The following is a 26783-nucleotide window of genomic DNA, read 5'->3' on the forward strand; positions in this document are numbered from 1 at the left end:
CATTAGTAACTTCTAAGGATCCTGTGAGGTAACCTTGAAGTCTGCATTAATCCTTTCCCATATTTCCTTACAGCTTTACCACATACATATCTATGAATAATGTGCAAATTTGCCTTATCTTTTATTTTAAAATTCTATAAATGGACTCATACTATTCTGAGATTGTTCTGTTCAACATTATGTATTTGGGAATTGTTTCATTTTTCACTACTGTGGAGTATTCCACTGAATGGATGGATCTAAGGATGTGAGCTAATAGTAGCCAGAGAAAGTTGAGCTATGCATACTCCTGAGGGGAAAAAAACTGAGGATAAAGCCCTAGAGTATGCCAACTCTTAAAGGTCACAAAGACACAAGAGAATCAGGGAAGGTTTGGTGAGTGAAGTGAATGGAAAACTAGCAGAAAGTTGTGCTGTGAAAGCCTGGAAAGCACAGTATTTCAGACAGAAATGTGTGGAATGCTATTGAAAGTTTAATAAAGGAAGGAATGAGAAGAATCCACTGATCTGACAACACACAATGCTATGGGGATCTCATCACGACTGGCTGTGTTGCACTGATGTGGGGATGCTGAAGCCAGCCACACAGGGGTAATTCAGGACACAATGGCAGCAGAAATGTTAAGACTACATGCATAAATGACCATAAAACGCAGCAGAGAAATGGAGGTATTAGGATCCGGGAGGTGGCAAGTTTTAAAAAATATTATCAACACTAGAGCACTGTGTATGCTGTCAAGAATAATCCTACAGAGAAGTCAGAAGTTGCTGAAGCAAAACAAAGGGTTAACTTGAGAGAGAAAAGTCCCTGAGAAGGGGAGAGAATGGAACCCGGAGTCCAGAGGAAGGGAACTGCTTGTTACACGAAGAGGATGCTGTCTCCAACACAAAAGGAGGAAAGACGAAGATGATGAATACAACTAGGAGGGTAGAAGAAAAATGAGGGAAATAAATCTGACAGCTTCCATCTCAATGAATCATGAAGGTCATTAACTAAGTGAGGATGAAAGGTCATCTTGAAAAGTAGGGAGCTGAGCTCACCTGAGACAGAAAAGGACTACACAAAGCAACACCAAGTATCATTTGAAACTGTGCTCATGAAGTAAAAAAGTCAGTCAGTCTACTGGGCGTGATTTTTCTCAGGTAACATTCACTGGTCCAATACAAGCACAGAAAAAGAATTGGAAACATTCCATCAGAGAAGGCTTTGCTCAGGCAAATAACCTCCCTCTCTAAAGGGAAGGCTGACCTGCATCACCTAAGGTTATACTTAAACAGTTCAAAATGTAAACTATGAAGTAAGCAGCAAATACAGTGTCAAGCTACTGAACTAACCCTTGCAGTCTTTTATTTTAACTAAGTTCTCAACATCACACTGACACCATATCATGCTCGCCCATCTTCCACTGGTTTTATCAATTTGGCCCTGTATTGTACTTTCCTTCCCATTAGCCTATTTTCTAAAAACACATTGATAAGATGTACAAAAATACTGCAATGATCGCTGTTCTAAAAACACTTCAGTATTTTATTTGAAAAAATTAGGTAGAAAGATAAATATATTTTTATTCCCCCTAGAAAACAAAGGAATTCACTAATGGTAAGCAAGCAATCTTTTCTCACAATAGATACAAATTATATAAAATTTAAGCTCTTGCCTTACATCATACTTTATTTTCTTTACTATATCACATTTATTAAAGGAAAAACTAAAATACAGATTAAACACCAAAAGAGATGATATGTAACCAATTACTCTTGCTCCAAAAAAATACAATTGTAATTTCAGATAGAACAGGCCCCGTTCTGACAATACTAATTTGTTATATATTCTGTATTTGCCAAATAAATATTATCTTACTACTTTTCAAAATATTTCAACCTAACCAAGGTTCTCCTTATACCTCATTTTCTCATTTGTAATTTGGGGACACACCTCTTTTTATAGATTTACCAGAAATTAAGATTTTGCTAATAAGAACTGTCCTCAACATCTTACAAACAAAGTCAAGTCACATCAAATACATTTAGATTTGTTTAAAAAAAACAAAACAAAACTGATTTTGAATCTCAGTTTTGGTCAAGTTTCAAAGTCAGAGCCCAAACAATTTTTTGCAAGGGGCCATCATATGGGTAGATATGTCATCAATTAGAAGTTTGCTACTTTGGTATTTTCCCTCCAGTGATAGAATACATCAGTTTTTTGTTGGCTTAAACATCAGGCAAAATGAACAGACAGTTGAATTTAGAGTCCACATGGTACAACAAACACATTCCTTTAAACTCCAGACTGACATGCAGCACAGGACGTCTACACACTTCACACCTACATCCTAGCCGAAGTGCCGAACTTCACCTTGAATTCAGTCCAGGGCAGACACAGAGTGGAAGCCACCTTTAAATGACTGTTCTCTGTTTTTGCTGAATGTATATTTCTGCTCCTCCGTTTAAGCATACTTACTCACAATATCTAATAAGGAAGCAAATGAATCTTTAAGTAAAGAGATGCTTATTAATATTAGGTCATATCTTCAAACCAACTCTTAAGTTTAGATAATTTTTAATGTACAGTTAAATTTAGAACTAATCTTGTCTAAAAAAAAAAAATCCCTGAAACCTCTCATTCTACTCTTTTTCCACATACGTGTATTCCAGAATTGAGGGAAAACAGCAGAGCTAGAGACAAGGTTAGCAAAAACAGAGTCCTTCTGTGTGGAGAGCAGATACAGAGCAACTGCTAATAACCCAGGTCAACATGTTACTTACTTACACATTACTGTGACCAAAGCAGTTACTGGGATTCACATTCTTATGATACAAAGAAAACTGCAACCATCAGATTTCAAAGTAAAGATGAACAGACTAAAAACCAAGAAAACCTTCAGGGTTTTAGGAATGCAGTATTCTGCTACCACACTCAAAGGCGATGATCAGGAGAGAAGTGTCTGCACTTGCTGTGGCGATCGGTGTAGAACGCTCCCAGGATCTTTGTACTCATTGACCGGACTCATCACAGCTGCATACACTTCCCCATAGGCTCTGCAGACTAACTCTGTAGACTGTTTTATGATCTGCTCTCTATTGACAAACAAACAGATCTGTGTTAACACATACTCTGAAAACGAAAGACTAAGCATTCCAAGAAAGCTCCATACTTGAACCAAAGTATTTCATATTTATCACATCTTATTAAAAATCTTTGTACAACTACACAAGTTATCTTGGTTTGGGGATAAAGGGTTTTTTTATATTTATTATTTCTTTATGAAATCTCCATTAGTATGTAGGTTGCAGAAGGGCAGGGGCAGTGTTTTGCTCACTCTGTAGAACTGTGATGTTTAGGATGGAACATTGGCTAATATATTGTGAATTACTAAACAAGAAATAGAAACTGCAACCCACCATCAATGGACTGATTTTGCAAACCCAACTGACAACACATTAACTGTAAAGAGGCTTATAACCATTCAAATGTACCAATCCTTCAAATCTCAGAATAACTTACAATATACAGTCCTTTCACCTACTGCTCCTATACTAATAATCACATCTCCTCGATTACTAATAATCTTCATCTCTCCCACAAAGGTGACACTTGTCTGCAACAAATCACAGCATTTTTACAAACACACATTCCTATACAAGCACATAAGAAGAGAAATAATTTTAAGTAAACTGAAGTAAATGTCTTTAGAAAAAAATAGCATTGGGTTCTTTAAATCTGCATTAATTGTTTAATAGTTTTCATGACATTTAGTTCATTAACTCCAACTGCTCCTTTATCACTATACCTACTGATGAAAACAGGCTTCCCAGGGGCCTGCCAATGCCAGAGATGTGGGAGACACAGGACATCCCAGATCCCTGGGATGCACAGGTTCCCTGGAGGAGGAAATGGCAACCCACTCCGGTATTCTTGCCTGGAGAATTCCATGGACAGAGGACCCTGGCAGGCTACAGCCCATGAGGTGAAAAAAGTCAGATACAACTGAGCACACAAGCACTGACAGAAACACTTTTCTGATGTTCACAGTAACTAACTTAAAACGTGTCTTTAAAGCTTTACTCTCAACCCTACTTCTGTTTGCTACCTCTGTCAGTGTCATATCTATGTGCCATCACTTCAGTTCAGACCGTAACGAACTCCCGCCGGGAGGAGAAAGCAAAATCCCATTGGTCTTTCTCCAGCCAGTCTCCTCCACATTTAGTGTAGCTTAAGCAGATGACACCACGCTTATGGCAGAAAGTGAAGAGGAACTAAAAGCCTCTTGATGAAAGCGAAAGAAGAGAGTGAAAAACTTGGCTTAAAGCTCAACTTTCAGAAAGCTAAGATCATGGCATCTGGTCCCATCACTTCGTAGGAAATAGATGCGGAAACAGTGGAAACAGTGTCAGACTTTATTTTTTTGGACTCCAAAATCACTGCAGATGGTGACTGCAGCCATGAAATTAAAAGATGCTTACTCCTTGGAAGGAAAGTTAGGACCAACCTAGATAGCATATTCAAAAGCAGAGCCATTACTTTGCCAACAAAGGTCCGCCTAGTCAAGGCTATGGTTTTTCCTGTGGTCATGCATGGATGTGAGAGTTGGACTGTGAAGAAAGTTGAGTGCTGAAGAATTGATGCTTTTGAAGTGTGGTGTTGGAGAAGACTCTTGAGAGTCCCTTGGACTGCAAGGAGATCCAACCAGTCCATCCTAAAGGAGACCGGTCCTGGGTATTCATTGGAAGGACTGACGCTGAAGCTGAAACTCCAGTACTTTGGCCACCTCATGCAAAGAGTTGACTCATTGGAAAAGACTCTGATGCTCGGAGGGATTGGGGGCAGGAGGAGAAGGGGACGACAGAGGATGAGATCGCTGGATGGCATCACCAACTCGATACACGTGAGTTTGGGTGAACTCCAGGAGTTGGTGATGGACAGGGAGGCCTGGCGTGCTGCGATTCATGGGGTTGCAAAGAGTTGGACACGACTGAGTGACTGAACTGAACTGAAGCACTGTTAATCTTTCTAAAGCATAACTTTTATCATGTCTCTCCCTTACCCAGGACCCTTCAAGGCGACTCAATGTTTTCTTCCAATTTCAGAGAAGTCAGAACTCCTTACCCTTTCACTTAAAATCTTCTATAATGCTATCTGCATCATTACTCTAATTCTGCAGTCCAGCTCAACCCCTGACTGGCCTATCTGCCCTGCTCTTCCTGACCTCAGGTCCTTCGCTCCCTCACATACCTCCATTAGCCTGCAATGTCTCTCATCCACCTTTCAATGCTCTTAATTCTCAGGAAAAATAGACTCCCTCATGCACGAAGACTTCCCTGTCCTTCAGTGCTAGAAATCACCAGTTCTTAGAACATTCATGACCAAAATTATACCTCTGTTAAGATTATCTGTGGAAATATGGGGATCAGTGGTCTAAAGAAGAATAAAACTGGTTGAATGGAATGAGGAAGGGAGTCCACTTATGGTCTTGGGTCATTGCACACTGTTCCGATGGGGTCTCAAACTCTCGATTTGAGCAACCGTGATTTGTTAGAACAACCCCACATTTCCCTAAAGCTTCCAGGATGAGACTGAGTAGAAGGCAGATACGCTGAGTAACTTTTTTGAGCAGAGTGGAGCAACGCTATTGGCTGTACTACCTTGGAAGGGAGGATGGTAGAAACTGTTTTGGTAACCTACTTTACCAGATGAGGCTTGGAGATTTTTTAAAAAAAACCTGCTGGTTAGTGATTGCTCCTATAATTAACTGAGCATAACAATAGATGTATCAAAATGATACAAGAATCATTTTCCGTAAGTGACACAACTGAAAAATACTATAATTAGCATTTAAAAAATCTGTTAACTGTAATATTTTATACTCATTTGCAACAAATAATGAATTTTAGATATAGCACTTCTAGTTCTCTACTAAAATCAGTAAGACTTTTTATTTGAATTGTTTTAATATTTTATTGGAATACAGCTGATTTACAATGTTGTTCAAATCTCTGCTCTACAGCAGAGTGACTCAGTTCTACACATACATACATTCTCTTTTTAATATTCTTTTCCACCATGGTTTATCCCAGGGGATTGGAGATAGTTCCCTGTGCTATATAGTAGGACCTTGTTTATCCATTCTAAATGAAACAGCTTGCATCAATCAACTCCAAATTCCCAATCCATCCCTCTTCTTCCTCCACTAAAAGCAGTAAGATATTTGGAGGTTTATAAAATATTACTCACACCTCATACTCTAAAATCTGTACTCAGTCTGAACAGTGTGTACTTAAGCTACATGTGAAACATACAAACAAGGCTATTCCTTCTTACAATAGGTTTAAAATCAGAATAAGGTACAAAAATGAATATTAAACACATTTTTTAAAAACCCAGAGTTAATAACTGGTAAATACAGAATTACTGAAAATTCTGAAAATTATTACTGAAAATAATCAATTTAAAATTTTAATTTCAAATCCATGCAGTGAAAATTTTTAACATTACTAAAGCTTAGTTGTAACTCAGGGCACATTTCCACCTTTAAGCCACAACTCACAAGACAGCTGAAAATCATTATAAATCTGCAACACAGAGAACCAGAATAAAGCAACACTGCTAAGACAAATAATTAAATAAAACCAAGCCAATAAGACCAAGTAAGAGTTTGTAATTCATTTTAAATGTTTGTATTTGATGGCATAGGGCTTCCTCATTCCACTCCCCAGTTTAAGAAGCCACCAAGACAAGGGAGGGATCAAAAAATGAACACGGCTGCACTGAACAAGATGAGAGATCCAAAAGCCTGTGGACAAAAAAGTCTTTCACAGAGCGGAAAGAAAAAGGGAACGGAACAGAAGGGGTCCTCCTGGCCTAACAGACAGCTGTTAAAGTCAACAGGACAGAAATGCAACGGAAATGGAGATTCTCCAAGTGAATCCGAGTCAATCCAAACTGTGAAGAGCAAGAACTGTGACTGATAGTGATTCCATATTTCTGGACAAATGTTAGAAGTTCATGTATTACTACCCAAGCCAGGTACAGGTCCACACGCTCATATTCATTAATGTTTTCCTAATGAGTTATACATGGCAGAGGTAAACGGTACAGTGAAGGACATTACTGTCAGAAGATCTTGACTCTAGCTCAAGTTCTGCTACTTACCGCTGCCTTGAACAAGTAATTTAACCTTTCCAAGCCTAATTCCAATATCATAAAACAAAATACTGACCTTGATAACCTTTACTAGATACTTTCAGCTTTGAAATTGTATTATTTCATTAAGCTAAGAGCTTTTTAAAGAACTGCTGTTAAAAAACCTATATATGCTTATTCATACACATACACACACATATATGCATCCACGTACATCACTTGTGGAACTCGGTTCCCTGAGTAACGAAACATATCAGTGACTTATACATAAATGGGTAGTGTTTCTAAAGTAATAAAGCAATTTTCTTGCCATTTTACTATCTCCTCCTTTTTATTTTTAATGCTAATTACTATGTAAGTTCACCCCTTATGTTAAAAAGTTATCACGTGTATCTTATCTGTCTGCCTTCTGCCTGCCTGGTATCTTGGTCCAAATTATTCACTAATATTATGTGTGAAATATGAAGGTCAAATAATGAATCATTACAGTGAAAAATAAAATCAGTGTCAAAAGTGGAAAATTCAAGAACTGTATAAATACAAAATGACCAGCAAATCATCTCAGTCTAGTCATGTGCTTCTAAAAAGGTGGAATATCCTTATCCACTGATCTTTTCAAGTACAGGTAAAGAAAAGCAGTATTTTTTTTTTTTTTTTGTCCCAGTCATGTATGCTATCTTCTAGCATGGGTACTGACCTCAGATTTTACTTTCTGTATTTTGATCAATCACAGCCAATCACATACCTGATGAATGTAATACTTTTAGAACTGTTTATGTTAAAATTCTAAAGATAAATCCTGCTTTTCACATGACCAACAACAGATATGCAAAAGTCCAGTTAAAAGGGAAAAGCTTTTGAATGTAAGCCAAGATTCATCTATAAAGCTAGATCATTAACTTTCTTGGTCTCTTTACATGTCTTTACATGACATTCTCCCTGTAATTTCAAAAAATTTAAAACAAGACACATACAAATAATTCATTAATGTAGGAAATTATTAAGATGGTAAAGTTGATTCACAAAACGTTTTGAGGAAATGGTCATTTACAGGCATTTGAAAAGGAAGATTAGGATAAATCAGGTTACAGATAAAATGAACTAACATCTCATAGAGCAGGAAAGTTTCATCTCGGAACCTTTTAATCCATAGTAAACAGAAAATCAAACAAGGGTACATTCCCCTAATTTTTGATGGGTCTATTAACAATGTTTCAATATGACATGAAAAAGACACGCTGGTCTCCCAGACCCTACACACCTTACTTCCATGGTCTGGTAAGTCTTCTTACTTTTGCAAAGTACAGTTGCTGTTTCCCCTCAACCCCCCTGTATAGTTTGCTATTCTAGTATATCAATATCAAAGATAATAATCATGTAGCTAATGTGCTATGAGAAAAAATAAGAAATAAAAGAGATGAGCTTGTTACACAATTTCACAGAAGTGCAAAGTATTTTAGTTATCTGTCCGTGAGAATACCAGACATTAAGAAATTATTTTTGTCCAGTTATAAATGTCACAGTATAAAACTACAGTTATAAATTCTGAAAATACTAATAAACATTATTGTATAACTAAATGGAGATACCATTCTCATTTTAAAACATGCTCACTGAAATTACCTTACATATAATTTAAATAATTATTTAAAGTACTGAGCCATAATAAGAAATTAACTGCTAACTTCCAAAATCAGTGAGCTTGTCATTAATCAGTACTTTAGATTTTTGGTTGCCATAACAACATGATAAAACTTTCAACATTACCATAAACCCAGCACTTCTAAAAATAACTTATTTCAACATTCAGGTTCTGTGATCACTAAAATTGAACTTTATTACAGCACCACAGTTAAGAGGCAATCAAACATGCCACAGGAGAAAAGAAGGTGTTACAGTTTAACTATTCCCAAAAAACTAAGGGGAAAAAATATACCTATGTATAATAGATTGGTTTAGAAATGAACATTTTCATTTCTCTCTATCACAATATAAATACCAAAGATGCCACAGTGGGTCAGCTTTCTGTCATTCACAGTAAAAATTAAAGTGTATCTGAGGTGAGACCAAGGCACAGATCTCACATATGTCTCATACAGCCTATCACATATGCCTAACATTTTTGAGTTTCCTTTTAAAATAGTAAAACAATATAATCTCAGCAGAGAAACAGTTAATACAAATACAGTACAAGCTAGCATTAAAGAGAACAGGCTCTGGAATACTGGGTTCGAATCTTGACTCTGCTTCTTGCTAACTGTTTGACCTTGTTTCAATTATTTAACCTTTCCAAAAAAAATGTCCTTTCTGTAAAATGGAGAGACTAATGTACAGACTCACCAAGAGGGTTAAGTAAAGCAATTCATTCAAGGATCACTCTAGCTGAGATGCTAAAATTAGACTGTAGAGGCCGGTGTGGGAATGGTAGAGAGGGCAAGGGTCAAAGAATAGTTTCAAGGCTGATGTGATAATCCAGGCACAGATGATACTACCTTGGACCAGAGAGGTAACTGTGGAGACAGTCAAAAGTGACTGGAGTCTGCTCTCATACATTTCTTTCTAGGTAAATATTTAATAAATTGGTTCCATGGCATTTTGATTGGAACTACATTGGGAATTTACAGCTTACTACGTTACATACCCAGTTAGAGAAGAATATCATGTGTCCACATTGGAACACTGGAAATCTACAGCAAACATCACACTTCAGTGATGAAATATCAGAAACATTCTCAGTAAAGTTCAAAGTAAAATACGCACACTCACCATTACATCTACTATTTACTTGGAGCACCTAGTCAATGTAAGTTTAATCATAAATACTGAAAAAAATTAATGACTCATTAACTTCAGATGTCTGTACCAAAACAAACAAACAAAAAAAATCAAGGCAAACAATTGATAAACTAATAGAACTAAGAATTTACTTACCTGGTCAGATTCAAAATTAATGTACAAAATTTAGTATTTTTCCCTATTTACCAGCAACATCTAATGAGAATACGCAATGGAAAATAAAGGACCTTATCAAAGGAGTCACAAAACTGTTTCCTAGGAATAAACCCAACAAGATACATGGACAACGATATGAAGAAACTAAGTCTTTACTGAAAATTCTAAAAGATGATCTGGATAAACAGGTAGGTATACCATGCTCATAGGAAATACTCACCAGTGGCTTTCTTACATCTATTTGTTCTTATGTTAGCTGACTGAATGTTTTACATGCACTTTAAAAGAATGTTATTTTCTGTAGTTGTGTGTGGTATTTTCTTTCTGTTCGGTTGAGCTGATTAGTGACACTGTTCAGTTCCTTTACACCAAACAAGTAGTTTTCTACTTTTTCCATTAATTATCGAGAGAGGAGGGTTGAAATATCAAAAGGAATGCCAATTTATCTATTATTCAATTTCATAAGCTTATATGTCATGTTTTCTGAAGCTCTATTAGTTGCACATATTTACTATTATATCTTCTTCATGAATTGATCCTATTATTGTGAAATATCCGTCTTTATCTTCAGTAGCATCATCTTCCCATCAGCCTAATTTTTCTGATATTAACATCAGAATATAGCTACTTCAGCTTTAGTATAATTTTTATTTGCATAGTATAATATGATCTTTTAAACGTGCCCTTCAAGTGGGTTTCTTATAGACTGCAGACAGTTGGGCCAGGTTTTTATACCCAGTCTAATACTTTCGGCCTTTCAACTGGAGTGTGTAGCCCTTTTACATTTAATATAGTTACATTTGGGGCTGAATTTAGGTTTATCATCCTACTATTCATTTTATATTTGTACCACCTGCTCTTTTTTTCTCTTTTTCTGCCTTCTTTTAATCTAATTGTCTTTTAAACATTCTATTTTATCCACTGGCATATTATTTATTTTAGTGCTCGCTGTAAGGTTTACAATCTATCTTCAAACTATATTATGCACTTTATGAGCAACCTTCAACCTCTCAACAGTGTACTTCTACTTCCTTCCCACTTCATCGTTTATGCTTTTGTAGCCATAAACTCTATTTCTCAGTGTTAAGAATCCCACATTCACTGTCAGTATTTTTATTTTAAAGGTCCACTATCTTTCATATTTAGCATTTTCTGTGCTAGTCATTCCCTGGTATAGACATGAGTTTTCCTGTGGTATCATTTTTCTTCAGCCTGAAGAACTTCCCTTATCATTTCTTGCAGCGCAGTATAGTGGTGATAAATGCTCTTTACTTTTGTTTATCTTATCTCAAAATGTATTCTTTTTGCTTTCAGTTTGAAAGATACTTTTGACGAATACACAAAGTTGAAACTGTTTTATCATTCAGCTTTTTAAAAGGTGTGATTTACTGTCTTCTGGTTCGAACTGTTCTAACAAGAAGTCAGTAGTATCCTTATCATTGTTCCCCACAAATAATATCATTGTTCCACTTAAAATCTTGCTTTTTAAGATTTTTTTTCTCTTATCACTGGTTTGCAGTAATTTGATTATGGTATACCTTCGTATAAGTTTCCTTGTGATTTATTTAGCATCCTGAATCTGTGGGTTCATGTTTTCCATCACATCTGAAAAAAATTCTTTTATGCCTTCGATCTTTTTATGCCTTAATCTCACTATGACACTTCAGTTATATTCCAATGCTTGTTATTGTCTCACAATTCACCACCTAAGATTTTTCATCTGTTCTACAGCTTTTAATTTTTTCCTACCTGAGCTTCAGTCTGGGCAATTACTACTGTGCCCTCTACAAGCTGATTGATCTTTCCCTCCATAATGTTCAACTGGTGATTATATCTACCCAGTGAGTTTTCCTCTTAGTCCTTGAACACATCTGGAAATAGCTATTTTAAAGATCTTACCTGCTATTTCTGTAAACTATGTCGGTACGTCTGTTTCTGTTGACAGATTTGTTTCTAGTTTTGGTTCACACATTCCTAGTACTATATCCAAGTACTTTTTATTGCATGTTCAGCACTATAAATGTTACACTGTTTATTGTATTTTGCCATATTTACGAGTGTTAAGTTTTGTTCTGGAAGGCAGTTAATTCAGTAAAGATCCACATGATTTTTTAGAGGTTTGTCTTTTCTTTATTAGTATGAGTCTAAAGTAGCCGAAAGGAGCTACCCCCCACCTAAGGTCAGGGGCTGCGGCTGGGAGGAGCTACCCCACCTCCGAGATCAGGGGCAGCGGCCAGGAGAAGGTACGCCCTGCCAGAAGCCAGGGGCGGCAGCCGAGAGGACCATCCAAGGAGCGCTATCTGCGTGGGCGCAGATGGTCCTAGGAGGGGCTGTGGTGAGGAGATACCCCTCATCCAAGGTAAGGAGCAGAGGCTGCACTTTGCTAGAGCAGCCGTGAAGAGATACCCCACGTCCAAGGTAAGAGAAACCCAAGTAAGACGGTAGGTGTTGCAAGAGGGCACCAGAGGGCAGACACACTGAAACCATACTCACAGAAAACTAGTCAATCTAATCACACGGACCACAGCCTTGTCTAACTCAATGAAACTAAGCCATGCCCTGTGGGGTCACCCAAGATGGGCGGGTCATGGCGGAGAGGTCAGACAGAATGTGGTCCACTGGAGAAGGGAATGGCAAACCACTTCAGTATTCTTGCCTTGAGAACCCCATGAACATGAAAAGGCAAAATGATAGGATACTGAAAGAGGAAATCCCCAGGTCAGTAGGTGCCCAAATTGCTACTGTACATCAGAGAAGAAATAACTCCAGAAAGAATGAAGGGATAGAGCCAAAGCAAAGACAATACCCAGCTGTGGATATGACTGGTGATAGAAGCAAGGTCCAATGCTGCAAAGAACAATATTGCAACGGAACCTGGAATGTTAGGTCCATGAATCAAGGCAAATTGGAAGTGGTCAAACAGGAGATGGCAAGAGTGAATGTCAACATTCTAGGAATCAGGGAACTAAAATGGACTAGAATGGGTGAATTTAACTCAGATGACATTATATCTACTACTGCGGACAGGTATCCCTTAGAAGAAATGGAGTAGCCATCATGGTCAACAGAAGAGTCCGAAATGCAGTACTTGGATGCAATCTCAAAAACGACAGAATGATCTCTGTTCATCTCCAAGGCAAACCATTCAATATCACAGTAATCCAAGCCTATGCCCCAACCAGTAATGCTGAAGAAGCTGAAGTTGAATGGTTCTATGAAGACCTACAAGGCCTTTTAGAACTAACACCCCAAAAAGATGTCCTTTTCATTATAGAGAACTAGAATGCAAAAGTAGGAGGTCAAGAAACACCTGGAGTAACAGGCAAATTTGGCCTTGGAGTACAGAATGAAGCAGGGCAAAGGCTAATAGAGTTTTGCTGAGAGAACGCACTGGTCATAGCAAACAACCTCTTCCAACAACACAAGAAAAGACTCTACACATGGACAATATCAGATGGTCAACACCGAAATCAGATTGATTATATTCTTTGCAGGCAAAGATGGAGAAGCTCTACACAGTCAACAAAAACAAGACCGAGAGCTGACTGTGGCTCAGATCATGAGCTCCTTATTACCAATTTCAGACTTAAACTGAAGAAAGTAGGGCAAACTGCTGGACCATTCAGGCATGAGCTAAACCAAATCCCTTATGATTATAGAGTGGAAGTGAGAAATAGATTTAAGGGCCTAGATCTGATAGAGTGCCTGATGAACTATGGACTGAGGTTCACGACACTGTACAGGAGACAGGGATCAAGACCATCCCCATGGAAAAGAAATGCAAAAAAGCAAAATGGCTGTCTGGGGAGGCCTTAGAAATAGCTGTCAAAAGAAATAGAGGAAAACAACAGAATGGGGAAGACTAGAGTTCTCTTCAAGAAAATTAGAGATACCAAGGGAACATTTCATGCAAAGATGGGCTTGATAAAGGACAGAAATGGTATGGACCTAACAGAAGCAGAAGATATTAAGAAGAGGTGCCAAGAATACACAGAAGAACTGTACAAAAAAGAGCTTCATGACCCAGATAATAACAATGGTGTGATCACTTATATTCGTCTAGAGCCAGACATCCTGGAACGTGAAGTCAAGTGGGCCTTAGAAAGCATCACTACAAATAAAGCTAGTGAAGGTGATGGAATTCCAGTTGAGCTGTTTCAAATCCTGAAAGATGATGCTGTGAAAGTGCTGCACTCAATATGCCAGCAAATTTGGAAAACTCAGCAGTGGCCACAGGACTGGAAAAGGTCAGTTTTCAATCCAATCCCAAAGAAAGGCAATGCCAAAGAATGCTCAAACTACTGCACAATTGCGCTCATCTCACACGCTAGCAAAGTAATGCTCAAAATTCTCCAAGCCACGCTTCAGCAGTATGTGAACCATGAACTTCCAGATGTTCAAGATGGTTTTAGAAAAGGCAGAGGTACCAGGTTGCCAACATCTGCTGGATCATCGGAAAAGCAAGAGCATTCCAGAAAAACATCTATTTCTGCTTTATTGACTATGCCAAACCCTTGACTGTGTGGATCACAATAAACTGTGGAAAATTCTGAAAGAGATGGGAATACCAGACCACCTGACCTGCCTCTTGAGAAACCTATATGCAGGTCAGGATGCAACAGTTAGAACTGGACATGGAACAACAGACTGGTTCCAAATAGGAAAAGGAGTACGTCAAGGCTGTATATTGTCACCCTGCTTATTTAACTTATATGCAGAGTACATCATGAGAAACGCTGGGCTGGAAGAAGCACAGGCTGGAATCAAGATCGCCGGGAGAAGTATCAATAACCTCAGATATGTAGATGACACCACTGTTATGGCAGAAAGTGAAGAGGAACTAAAAAGCCTCTTGATAAAAGTGAAAGAGGAGAGTGAAAAAGTTGGCTTAAAGCTCAACATTCAGAAAACGAAGATCATGGCATCTGGTCCCATCACTTCATAGGAAATAGATGGGGAAACAGTGGAAACAGTGTCAGACTTTATTTTTCTGGGCTCCAAAATCACTGCAGATGGTGACTGCAGCCATGAAATTAAAAGATGCTTACTCCTTGGAAGAAAAGTTATGATCAACCTAGATAGCATATTCGAAAGCAGAGACATTACTTTGCCAACAAAGGTCTGTCTAGTCAAGGCTATGGTTTTTCCAATGGTCATGTATGGATGTGAGAATTGGTCTGTGAAGAAAGCTAAGCGCCGAAGAATTGATGCTTCTGAACTGTGGTATTGGAGAAGACTTTTGAGAGTCCCTTGGACTGCAATGAGATCCAACCAGTCCATTTTAAAGGAGATCAGCCCTGGATGTTCTTTGGAAGGAATGATGCTGAAGCTGCAACTCCAGTACTTTGGCCACCTCATGCGAAGAGTTGACTCACTGGAAAAGACTCTGATGCTGGGAGGGATTTGGGGCAGGAGGAAAAGGGGACGACAGAGGATGAGATGGCTGGATGGCATCACTGACTCAATGGACGTGAGTTTGAGTGAACTCTGGGAGTTGGTGATGGACAGGGAGGCCTGGTGTGCTGCGATTCATGGGGTCGCAAAGAGCGATTGAATTGAACTGAACTGACTGAAAGTAGCCTTACTGTAGGACAGATAAGCCTCACTTTTAAGGCTTAGACATTCCCAGGTCTCTAAAACACACTGTGAGTCCCAGTCATTTATCAGTTTGCACGTTTCCAGTAATCACTATTTCTTTGGTAGGCTCACCCTGCCCCTATTACCAAATCTGCTTTATTTTCTGTTTATACTGGTGTTCCTGATAGTTAAAGATAGTGGCTTAAAAAGGAGGGCTTCCCGAGCGGCACTAGTGTAAAGAATCTGCCTATAATGCAGGAGACCCAGGTATGATCCCCAGGTTGGAAAGATTCCCTGGGGAAGGGAATGGCAACCCACTCAGGTATTCTTCCCTAGAGAATCCCAAGGATGCTTAAAAGGAGGCAGTGAAAGAGAAGAAAATTATTCCATTTACCTCAAAAAAAAAAAAAAAAAAAACACCAAAGTCATTACGTTTAAAGAAATTTGCTTTGTTTCTACCATATGCAACAGATAAAGATTCCTGAATCAAATTATTCTCAAATCATATCCACTTTTCTACACACTCACTTTAAGAAGCATCTATAGTCTCTATTTCTTAAATTATTCATACAAAGAATTCTGATTCAATAAGAGAAGACACAGAATATTATATAAATATGCATAACTGTGGTTTCTATAGTCCAACCTCTATTTTTATACTATTAAAAGGTAAGTGTTGGAGTCTGGCACTGAAAAAAGAACAACGCCCTTCCAATTCATCACAAGGAAGGAAGGATTCTTTAAAAATGCTTTAATTTTCTACTTTTTAATTTTTAATACAACCTCATTTTCTGGCTACTTAAATTCATTCAATAGCTTATTCCAAGGCTGAAGTATTCAATCAAAATCCACTTTGAGAGGCAGTCAAACTATAACACAAGACAAGAAAAGAAAGGAGAAGAGTGACAGGGGTTCCCAAGGTACTGCAAGCACAGAGACAAGCAAAGTTACAGAGAAGAGAACATTAACAAAACAAGACAGGAATAAAAGAAGTTTTACGCTGCAAAGCTCTATTTCAAAGAAACAATTGATATTTTAAATACACTATGAATAGAAATCTATATGGATATGAAATTATTCTAGCTTAAAAACAGATTACCATTTTGAAAAGGTTCAAAATTTAACTGAATAAAAGTTACCTCCTATTATTTCAAATGCCTTATAAGTAAGATCAAATGCATATCATGCCTATATAGTACTAAGTACTAAAACAAGTGGTTAAATATAAAAAAGTTACAGGTATTTGGTTAAACAAAGTAAATAACTTAAGAAAACAAACAACTTGAATTATGGCATAAAGGAATTTGCTTTACAGTCTCCCAGTTCTTTAGAATTTTAGTTGACAGTATGAGATCTTTTAAGATAAAAAAATATAAAAGCAAAAAAAAATAAAATAAAATCAGTTACACTGACCACAACTAATGTGGGAACTCCCTAAGAAGGTAACAGAGTAGAGGTTTAGTGAGTGCACACTCAAAAGTAACATATTAAGATTGGAATCCATTTCAGAAGTCAAGAACTATAAGCCAAGGACGATTGACAGACGGAAGTCGCTAATGATACATAGTCTAACTTCTTCACTGTCATTCCAGTTTCTTCATTAGGTTAGATACAGTTAGAACCCTAACTCTATGTCCGAGAGAATCCATTTCCAGCCAATTCTAATAGACACCAAATTCTTCCTCATGCTGAGCCCAAAGCTGCCTCCTTGCTCTACATATTGCTCCTCAGAACAACAGAAGGCAAGTGGACCACCTCTGTACCACGACATCCTTTCAGATATTTAAAGCACTTTTTTTCAAGTTGCATAGTTCTTTCTTTATTGTACTTTTAATGTAAATATTTGTTCAAGTGTGTAATTGACATGTCAGACTATAATCTCTATTTAGATAGTGAAACTGGCTTTTAAATCTTACTCTGTAGTGCCTGGTACACAGAGCACTTAATGCACTGGCTGAATGGAAAGAAAAAAAAGGTACAGATGTCTGATTTCCTACTTGCACAAAACTGTCAATATTTTTGCTAAAATCAAGAAAGTCACCCAGTATAATCTCTCACTTTCTTCTAATTATAATATCCTTATATTTTAATGTATAGTCCTTTGCCTTGAACACATTTCTAATACGTGATATCGAACAATTTTATAATGTATTTATAGAAACTTCCAGAGTCCAAAATGATCTAAACAGTACGACATCTATGTTGCACAATGAACATGTTACTAATCTTTTATCACATATTCAGTGCAATTTTGACATTATATTAATACAATGGAACTTTGTATTATCACATTGTAGCTTCAATTATATAAGTCCCATTATTTTTTAGAAAAGCATGTATGGCAAAACCAATATAGTATTGTAAAGTAAAATAAAGTAAAAATAAAAATTGAAAAAAAGAAACTGACTTGGGAGGGTAGCGTTGAAACGTGTATATTATCATATGTGAAACAGAATGCTGGTCCAGGTTTGATGCATGAGACAGGGTACTCAGGGATGGTGCACTGGGATGACCCTAGGGGATGGGATGGGGACAGAGGTGGGAGGGGGGTTCTGGATGGGGAACACATGTGTGCCCAAGGCTGATTCATGTTGATGTATGGCAAAACCCACTACAATATTGTAATTAGCCTCCAATTAAAATAAATAAATTAATTAAAAACTTATTTGGACTCCAAAAGAAAAAAAAAAGCATTCACTAAATAGATACTTTCAAACTACAAACAAGTAAGGAACAAGTATGAACAGGGTAAGGTCAGATCTCTTAGGGGTGCTGAGGTAGAAAAAAAGGCTGAGAACTATAAATTCTCAATGATTAAATCTCCTTTTTTAAAAAACAATTTTTTTCTAAGAAATGTATGTGGATCTTTGGAATAGGCAATGGCACCCCACTCCAGTACTCTTGCCTGGAAAATCCCATGGACAGAGGAGCCTGGTGGGCTACAGTCCAAGGGGTCGCTAAGAGCTGGACACGACTGAGCGACTTCACTTTCACTTTTCACTTTCATGCATTGGAGGAGGAAATGGCAACCCACTCCAGTGTTCTTGCCTGGAGAATCCCAGGGACGGTGGAGCCTGGTGGGCTGCCGTCTATGGGGTCGCACAGAGTTGGACACAACCGAAGCGACTTAGCAGCAGCAGCAGCTTGTGAATCTTTACCAACTATTAATAACTGGAACCAATACTTACTTCACTGTGGCACTTAGAAGAAAGTTCAGCTGTGGCATTAACAGGTTGTCAGGAGCGGACAGATAGCGATCAAACTGAACCTAAATGAAACAGAGAGATTGGAAACACAAAGTGCACATATCTGCTAACAGACCTCCCTAATAATCAACACTTTTTAAGGATTAAATCCTTGGGAAAATCCCACATTCCAAATAACGAGGTCTTTGTGATCAAAATGACTTATTTCTTATATATTCTAACTAAATTCACTGCAAGTGTCAACTCTTTAAGGTACTCAGTATCAGCAATATCTACTTTTAAAATTTCAAATCCAAGCCATTCATTTTGATCTCCCTCACCAAACTTCTGGGTAATAATAAGATGTTAAGTCATCAGATTTCAAGTCTACCTTACTTTTTAAAATCCAGAGTATCTGTTAATCATTCGTAATTTTTTTATTTATTTTAATAAAAATTTAATTGGAGACATTTATTCATTATTAATATTCATAGAGTACCTGTTATTAGTAAGGTACCTTATAACGTAATATAAATATAATGGTGAGCAAAAAAAGACAGTCCCTAGCTTCACAGAGCTCATGGTCTAGTGAGAGAGGTAGTGAACAAGTGTAAATAAAGGAAAAACCAAGGCACCAATACTATAGAAGCATCCATCAGGACGACACAGATCTAATCTTTGTGTCTGGCAAAAGCGTCTCCGAGCAAAGGACACTTTAAGTGAAATTGTGAAGATGAACTGACATTAGGTTAAGTGTGTGCATAGTGGGGACAGTGTGGATGAAGGCTTAGGTGAGAAAGAATGGCTACTAGAGCTCAGTTCATATAGGACTTGAAAGCTTTTCTAACAGATTCTAATTTCTACTGTAAAAGCATTAGGAAAACCATTAAAGGAGGGAAATAATGAAAGGGGGGAAATCATCTGATTTGAATTTAAGATGCTAACTCTGGCCACAGCAAAAAGAATCAAAGGGGAGGTCATACATAGCAGATGCAAGAGCAACAAACGGGTAGCTCCTGCACCATCTCAAACAAGGGCAAAAGGAGTGGAAAGAAGAGAAGATATCTGAGAAAATTAGAGAGCAAACTCATTGCGATTTGGTTAATGAAGGGGTTGACTCTGAGATTTTGGATCTGCATGATTTAATTCACAGAATTATCACAATTCACAACTGTATTCTTTATACATTTATTTAGTTGCATGATAAATGCAGCTCTTATTGGTGGTTTTCTCTAATGATATATAGCCTAACTTCTTCATGTTGTCATTCCTGTTTCTTCATTAGGTTAGGAGTAAAAGTCTGAAACTGAAGAAAACTTAAACAGGAATAATAAGACTATTAGGGCATAGTGAGATATTACTACCAATGTCTGTCTTGATCAGACCTCTTTAAAGGGATACGTGTGCAATCATTATGACTGGACCCAGTTGTGAATACACCAAATTATCACATGGGAAAGAGTAAGAATAACATTCCATAAAGAAACGTATACTGACATGCTTTATTGCGTACTTACCATTGCAGCCTTCAGTGCCACAGAATCTAGGTTGGGCAAGTTAGCTAAAGGGCCCTTAAGGAACAAAAGGCCAAAAACAAGATGAAAACAGGTGCTATATGTTACAGTTCACTTATGAAATACAGTCCATTAGGAGACTTTCCAAATTTGAAAATTTAGTTTATTTCCAAAGAACGTCCTATCTTCAACCTCAGTTAAAAGAGGGACTATGACCTGTTAATTTCTGTATAACTAGCGTGAAGGTCCGCAATAATATGTGTTGGAGTGAGGAGCACATACGTTTATGGACAATGAAACAGCAGGATACTTCAGATTTAATCATAAGCAAGAAAAAAGGGCAGTTAAATACTGAGAAATGGCAGTGAGAAATAGGGACTTGAAGAGTCTCACTTTGACAACTTTAGATAGTATAAAAAAGGTAGCAGAATTAGCTCCTTCTGATGGAAATTTGCTTATTACCTTATCAAAAGAAAAAATTCAAAACCTATGCTCTTTGAGAGTGTCACTTAAGAGTTCCTAGGTTACAAAATATTCTTCACCTTAATGTTATTTAAAAGAGTTTTTTGCTTTTTAAAGAAAAATGCTTACATGGTTTCCTAGGCTTCTCTCCTACTCCGTGTTCTAATTCTACTGGAGTTCCGTAACTGAACAAGATCGTATGCTAGCCCCAGAAGTATTTACCTTTCCAAATAACAGACCATGATCTGCTAAATTAAAATGGGGAATGACTGCTATTTATATATAGTAATCTAAGCATTCAATCAGTTGATGGTGATAAAGGACTTTGAAAAATTTACCAATGTATTAATTTATACATTTTTCTATACTAATTTTTGTATATTTTCATTACTTTTAACCCAAACTATCTATAGTAAAAAGGACAGTTAACATTTGGGGACACTCTACTATATTTCAGGTAGTCATCTGAGCACTACACAGGCATTATCTTACTTAATCTTCAGAATAACCCTATGTTACAGATATTAGTACCCTCAATTTACAAATGAGGAAACAGAGGAAACAGAGTGGCAGAGCCAAGATTCTAATGAGTCTAGCTCTAGAAGACACAGTCTGAATTGGTGTTTCTCTCTAGTTAGAAACAGCCATGTGCTTACCTGTTCAGCTTTATGTTGCTGTACCATGTTATAAATATAACTCAAGCCTGCTCTGGTTAAAACGTAAGAAGCTTGCTCATTTATGAGCGTGTCCAAATGTGCTTCAATCTAAAATAAAACACAATGAAAAGAAAACATTTTAAAAGACTAGGACTGCTGAGAGGAGAAGCAGACTGGCCTGGACTCCTAGCTCTTCATCGTGCTCCTTGCTGAGGCACAGCGACTGCTCTTCTATAAAGACTTTTCCTTCCTCAAAGAGGAGGTCCCCTCACAAATGCCAAGAAAGTCTTTGAGGATTCTAGGGCTAGTCAAAAAAATATGAGCTGCTTCTTAGCTCTTTTAAAAGCTGGTATGAAGCAAACAAACAAAAACTATTCATCAACAACAACAATGTAAAATAAAATACTTAGGAAGAATTCTGGGAGGATGAGGACTTGCTGTTTCTCACATCCACACTGCCTCATGCTCCCAACTTACTGGACTGACTCAGCCAATCAGATATGCCATCTGGAGAGGCCCAGAGGAAATCCCACAGGGGCTGAAGCTATAAGTTCCCCTGAAGAAAGCAGATCTGGGACAACTAGGGGATGGTTGAGGACCCAGCAGAAGACTAGTCAGAGGCGTCAGGGTCCGGGGCTGCCTACAGAGACTATGCTGGCAGGTGGGAGTTGTATGTGCTCACCTGCTTTTGCTGTCCTTGGGGAAGCTACCTATGGCTAATGGGGGCAGAAGTCACAGGCGGAGACTGCCTGGTGGGATGACAAATTCCCAGGAAGGGAATTCCCTTCCCTTTACCAGTACAGGCCTGAAAGCCTGGAGCTCTTCCTGCTGTTCCTCCCTCACTGTTATCAACCTGTTTACCAATGGCACAGTTCACTATTAATAGATGATGTTCCCACCTGAATGCTTGCCATTGTCCAAGCCTCTACAGTAACTGAGGCCCTCCCCTTAAAAAACTTACAACTGGTTTAAAAAAGGTGATAGGTTCTAAGAGGAAAGCCACCAGAGTAATGAAAACAAGTGTCTTTTCTTGAGGTAACACAGGTAGCTGAGACAGCAAACAATCCGCCTGCAATGCGGGAGACCCGGCTTCGATCCCTGGGTTGGGAAGATCTCCTGGAGAAGGGAATGGCACACACTCCAGTATGCTTGCCTGGAAAACCCCATGGACAGAGGGGCCTGGTGGGACACAGTCCATGGAGCTGCAGAGTCACATGGCTGAGCGACTAACACATGTATACTGAAAGACACAGAGCACTTTAATTTTTTTCAAGTGAATGCCCAAGAAAGTACAATTAGAACCTTTACTTACTAGTCTCTTTGAAAAACCAAGAAAAATAAGATTGCAAATCTAAATATTTAATGAAAGAGTTACCACTAAGTACCAAATTAGTATCGGAAAGAAAAATGGAAGAATAGTAATACAAAATAAATATCAAAGAAATATATTAAAGTGAAGAGGTTTAAAGAGAAATTAAAAGACAAGTTCAGGAGATAAAGCCAACTAAGGACAGAAGCTTTTTATATTCAGAATATAAAAAGTAACAGATGGAGAAGTGATAATTAATTAAAGATTACAGAAAACTTTCTTGAGCAAAAAAAAAAAAAAGGTTGAATCTTCAGACTGAAATGGCTGTGCAAAGTCCAAAATGGAAGTAACAAAAAAAGAGACATACTAAAAAATATCCTGAGGAAATATCTGAACTCAAAGGAAAATCGTTGTAAGCTTCCACATGAATAAAATAGGTTTATCACAAAACTAAAGAGAATCAGACTGGCCTGGATTTCTTACTCAGAACACTGGAAGAAATTTAAGAATGGAAGAAAATTAAAGATCTGAAGATCAAGAATCTTTTACTAAACAGGGAAAATCATTACTGCAGGGGCATGCTTCCCAGCAAGCAGCCACAGCCTTGCGCAGTCCTTCCACACTGATTCTGGTCTGGCCCATGAGACCAGCACTGGCCACCGCCTAACAGCAAGCATGATGCAGACCTAATAAGCACTTACATGGTGGGGTGTGTCCTCTTGGGATGCATAAAATAACTTTGGGATATTTAAGAAACAAGGATAACTAGTGATAAAACAGATTGTTGGAGAACTGACACATATCTGCACACTTCAGGAATAGATTTAGACAAACAGCAGTCTGGGGCTGAATTAGTGATAAACACATTAAAAACTAATGAATTTTTTAAAAAGATTTTTACTAATTATACATAAACAATTATGGAAGAAAGAAAAATTCATCATGCTTCATATTTTGTAAAAAAAAAAAAAAAAAGAAAGAACAGGAAATATCACGAATTTAGAGGTCTCAAAACTCATTTCTTGGAAAAATCAAAAGCAATACATTTTTACTGCAGCCACTGCCAACTGTTTATATTCTTGTGATAATAAAGAAGATTCAGAGTTTTGTGTTTTTGTAAAACATTTTATCTACCAAATCACTATTTCAAACTCAGAAGTCAAGTGTCTGGTAAATTTTATAAACGGCTTTGTTGTGACGCTTAAGTGAGACCGTTTGGCTTAAGGACCAGCATGGTTGGTTTAACAAATTGTAATGTTGTGCCTAACACTGATTTACACATAGACAAAAATGTATCTGTCCTTTGCAACACCTTCCGCACAAGCTCTGCAGTTCGAAAAATATAGCACGTTATTCACAGTTCGGAAACTGAAATCTGCATATAGGATAATGGTTCAAATTAGTCAGAAAAGCTCCATTCTACCACCACATACTATGGTTTGAATAAAATATCCTACTCATTACATACCCTGGCTTCTCCCAAACTAAACTAAAATACTGAATATGGGATTCATAGAAATCAGGTCACTGAAGTTAGCTTACAGCCAGTAACTGAGATCATGTATGGAAAAAGAAGATTTCATCACAGTGAGCAGGCATGTCATGGCAAAATTAACCTGGAACTGCAGCATTTCCAGACGTCTGTCAGTGAATTCAAAGAGAGCTAATGTCGTCTTCATCATATACAGTGAATTGACCATGAAAGTGGCCATGTCGGCTGTGCCCAAATGGCTGGCTGATACAGTGCACATCTGGAGGAGAGGGTCCAAGACACACGACAGGACCTACAATGAGAAGCAGAATTAGACAGACCCTTCATCTCCGCACCAAGTCATGCAGGTCTGCGTTAATGGCACCTCAGAGTGAATGCCAAACTAGAGCGGAAGGGACCAACTTACAGAAGCACATATGAAAGAGATCAAATGGTACAGAAATCATAACTCTTAAAACAAGCATCGCTGAGTATATATTACTTTTTAAATTAATGGGAAACGGTTTACTATTTGAAGGTAAAAACACTGAGAAGGGGTGTCAAGATACATGGGTTACAAAATGCCAGAATTTCAACAGAAGGTACATTAGAGGAGTAATGGTCATTAAGAGTGAATTTACAACACACCTGCACAAAATCAGCTTGACGGGCATCTAATGGCACAACTGAAGAATCATGAGATGCTAGAACTTCACGCAGCAACACGAGCGTCTGATTTAAGGCAGAACTTGGCCCAAGATCAGGCGGCGGGAGTTCAACCTAAAATAAAGGATGATCTATTCACTGCTTATACTTTTCTACTAAACTTTAGTGTCTAAATAAATGTCAGTTCACAGTAAAATCATTCACATGAAAGATATAAAGCACTGGCTGACATATTACAAAAGCTATCATCTATCAATTGTTTATTCCCTACTGTACTAATGAAAACCACAGAAAGTGACACGAAAGTTTTTGTTAGGTTATCTCAGAATTAATATATCAGAAGTATAGAATTTGTACTTTTAAGATACAAAAAATTATGAGGAAAAACTTGGTAGTCTTTGAATTTAGGATTATATTTTCATATGGATTTGAAACGGCCTATTCTATTTAGCCCTAGTCTTAAGAAAAAAGTAATTCAGAGAGAGACTAGCACTTCCCCAGCTATAATTGAGAATCACCACTCCCTGTCATGCCCCAGTCTCAGATATTGTGGCTCAATACATACAGGTTCAGGGTCTATATACTTGAAACTAAATCCCCCTACAACTGAGTTCCCTCACTGAGTTTATGAGTAATCTCTTATCCAAAACCAGACTCCCTTTCTTGTCCTGCCCTTGCTCCCCTCAGGACTGATGAGTATCAAAGAAAAGGGGAGACTGAAACCAAGCAGGACCCTATAGGACATTCCCAGGTACAAAAGCCCCTCCGTGTCCCCCATTTCCTGTTTGTAGAACAAAAGGCTTTAGTCTCCTACGCCTTTCCTGAGTTCCGAAGAGCAGAAGCAAATGGTTAATGATTACGATAACAGACTCACAGGACTCCTAGTTCCTTCTGAAAAGATACAGGTAACAATCCGATACATACTCTGAGTTGTTCTGGAGAAAGTAAGACCCCATCCGGGCAGAGAATGGTGACTACATGCTGATCACAAACACACAGGCCCCTGCTGGAACCAGCAGGTTAAGATTTCCAGAAAGTTACCTTATCACCAATAAAGTAATCAATAACCAATAACCAATCAGAAGGTCCACAAGCTCATCATGCATCCTAAGATCCTTTCCCCTAACATTGTCTTTAAAAACCCTGCCTGAAAGTCATCAAGGAATTCCTATCTTTTGAGCATTAGCTGCCCGTTCTCCTTGCTTGGCACTCTGCAAATACACCCTTACTTTGTTCCAAACACCCACGGTCAGAGTTTGGCTTTCCAGCCCTGTGGGCACGAGGACCCTCTTGGTAACATACATTGAAACCATCACCACATTCTATACCACAACCATTTCCTCTGAAAGTTTCCTCTTATCTTACTTATTTACGGAATTACAATTTTAAGTCAATAAAATTATTCAAAAGAAATTTAAGAGTGCAAGTTAATGTTTGAAATGTCAAAAAAATTACAACTGTTTCACATATTGTATTTAAAATTTAACAAGCATTTTAGCTGAAAAAATTGTTTTTGCCTGTTTTTCCTGGCAGAATAATCTGCAAGGAATAATGTAAATCTCGAAGTATTCCTCTTAAAAAGCACTTTTCAAACTTTAAGATGCAAACAAATGACCAGGGAATCTGGTTAAATGCACATTCTGATTCAGCAGGTCTGAATCTTAATCTCAGTTGCCTGAGGTTCTTCATCTCAGCTAAACTAATAAACTCCGAGGTGATACCCAAGCTGCTCCTCCAAGAACTACAATTTGAACAGTAATAAGACATTCTAAACAGGAGTGATATCTAAGAATTTAAATCGAAATTTAAGGGACCATTTAGATTTTCTTTTCAGAGTGCTAGGCAAGTCAA

At 37.8% G+C, this 26783-nt stretch overlaps 1 protein-coding gene across 2 annotated transcripts in view; it reads right to left on the reverse strand.

The window, feature by feature from the left end:
- Positions 1 to 26783, reverse strand: part of COG6 (component of oligomeric golgi complex 6) — a 92515-nt gene that overhangs the window by 30292 nt on the left and 35440 nt on the right. The window contains exons 14-19 of one of the 2 annotated variants that reach the window (XM_052650084.1): positions 24915 to 25046; positions 24412 to 24579; positions 21487 to 21594; positions 20372 to 20425; positions 18858 to 18937; positions 1616 to 3077 (exon numbers count right to left, since the gene is read on the reverse strand). In XM_052650084.1, coding sequence (XP_052506044.1) covers positions 2930 to 3077; positions 18858 to 18937; positions 20372 to 20425; positions 21487 to 21594; positions 24412 to 24579; positions 24915 to 25046 — 690 coding nt within the window. In that variant the 3' untranslated portion in view covers positions 1616 to 2929. Of the gene's footprint in view, positions 1 to 1615; positions 3078 to 18857; positions 18938 to 20371; positions 20426 to 21486; positions 21595 to 24411; positions 24580 to 24914; positions 25047 to 26783 lie in introns of those variants that run through there. The other variant, XM_052650085.1, reaches the window with a different exon arrangement.

This window comes from Budorcas taxicolor, chromosome 12 (genome assembly GCF_023091745.1).
Source record: "Budorcas taxicolor isolate Tak-1 chromosome 12, Takin1.1, whole genome shotgun sequence".
In the NCBI taxonomy this organism is placed as follows: domain Eukaryota; kingdom Metazoa; phylum Chordata; class Mammalia; order Artiodactyla; family Bovidae; genus Budorcas; species Budorcas taxicolor.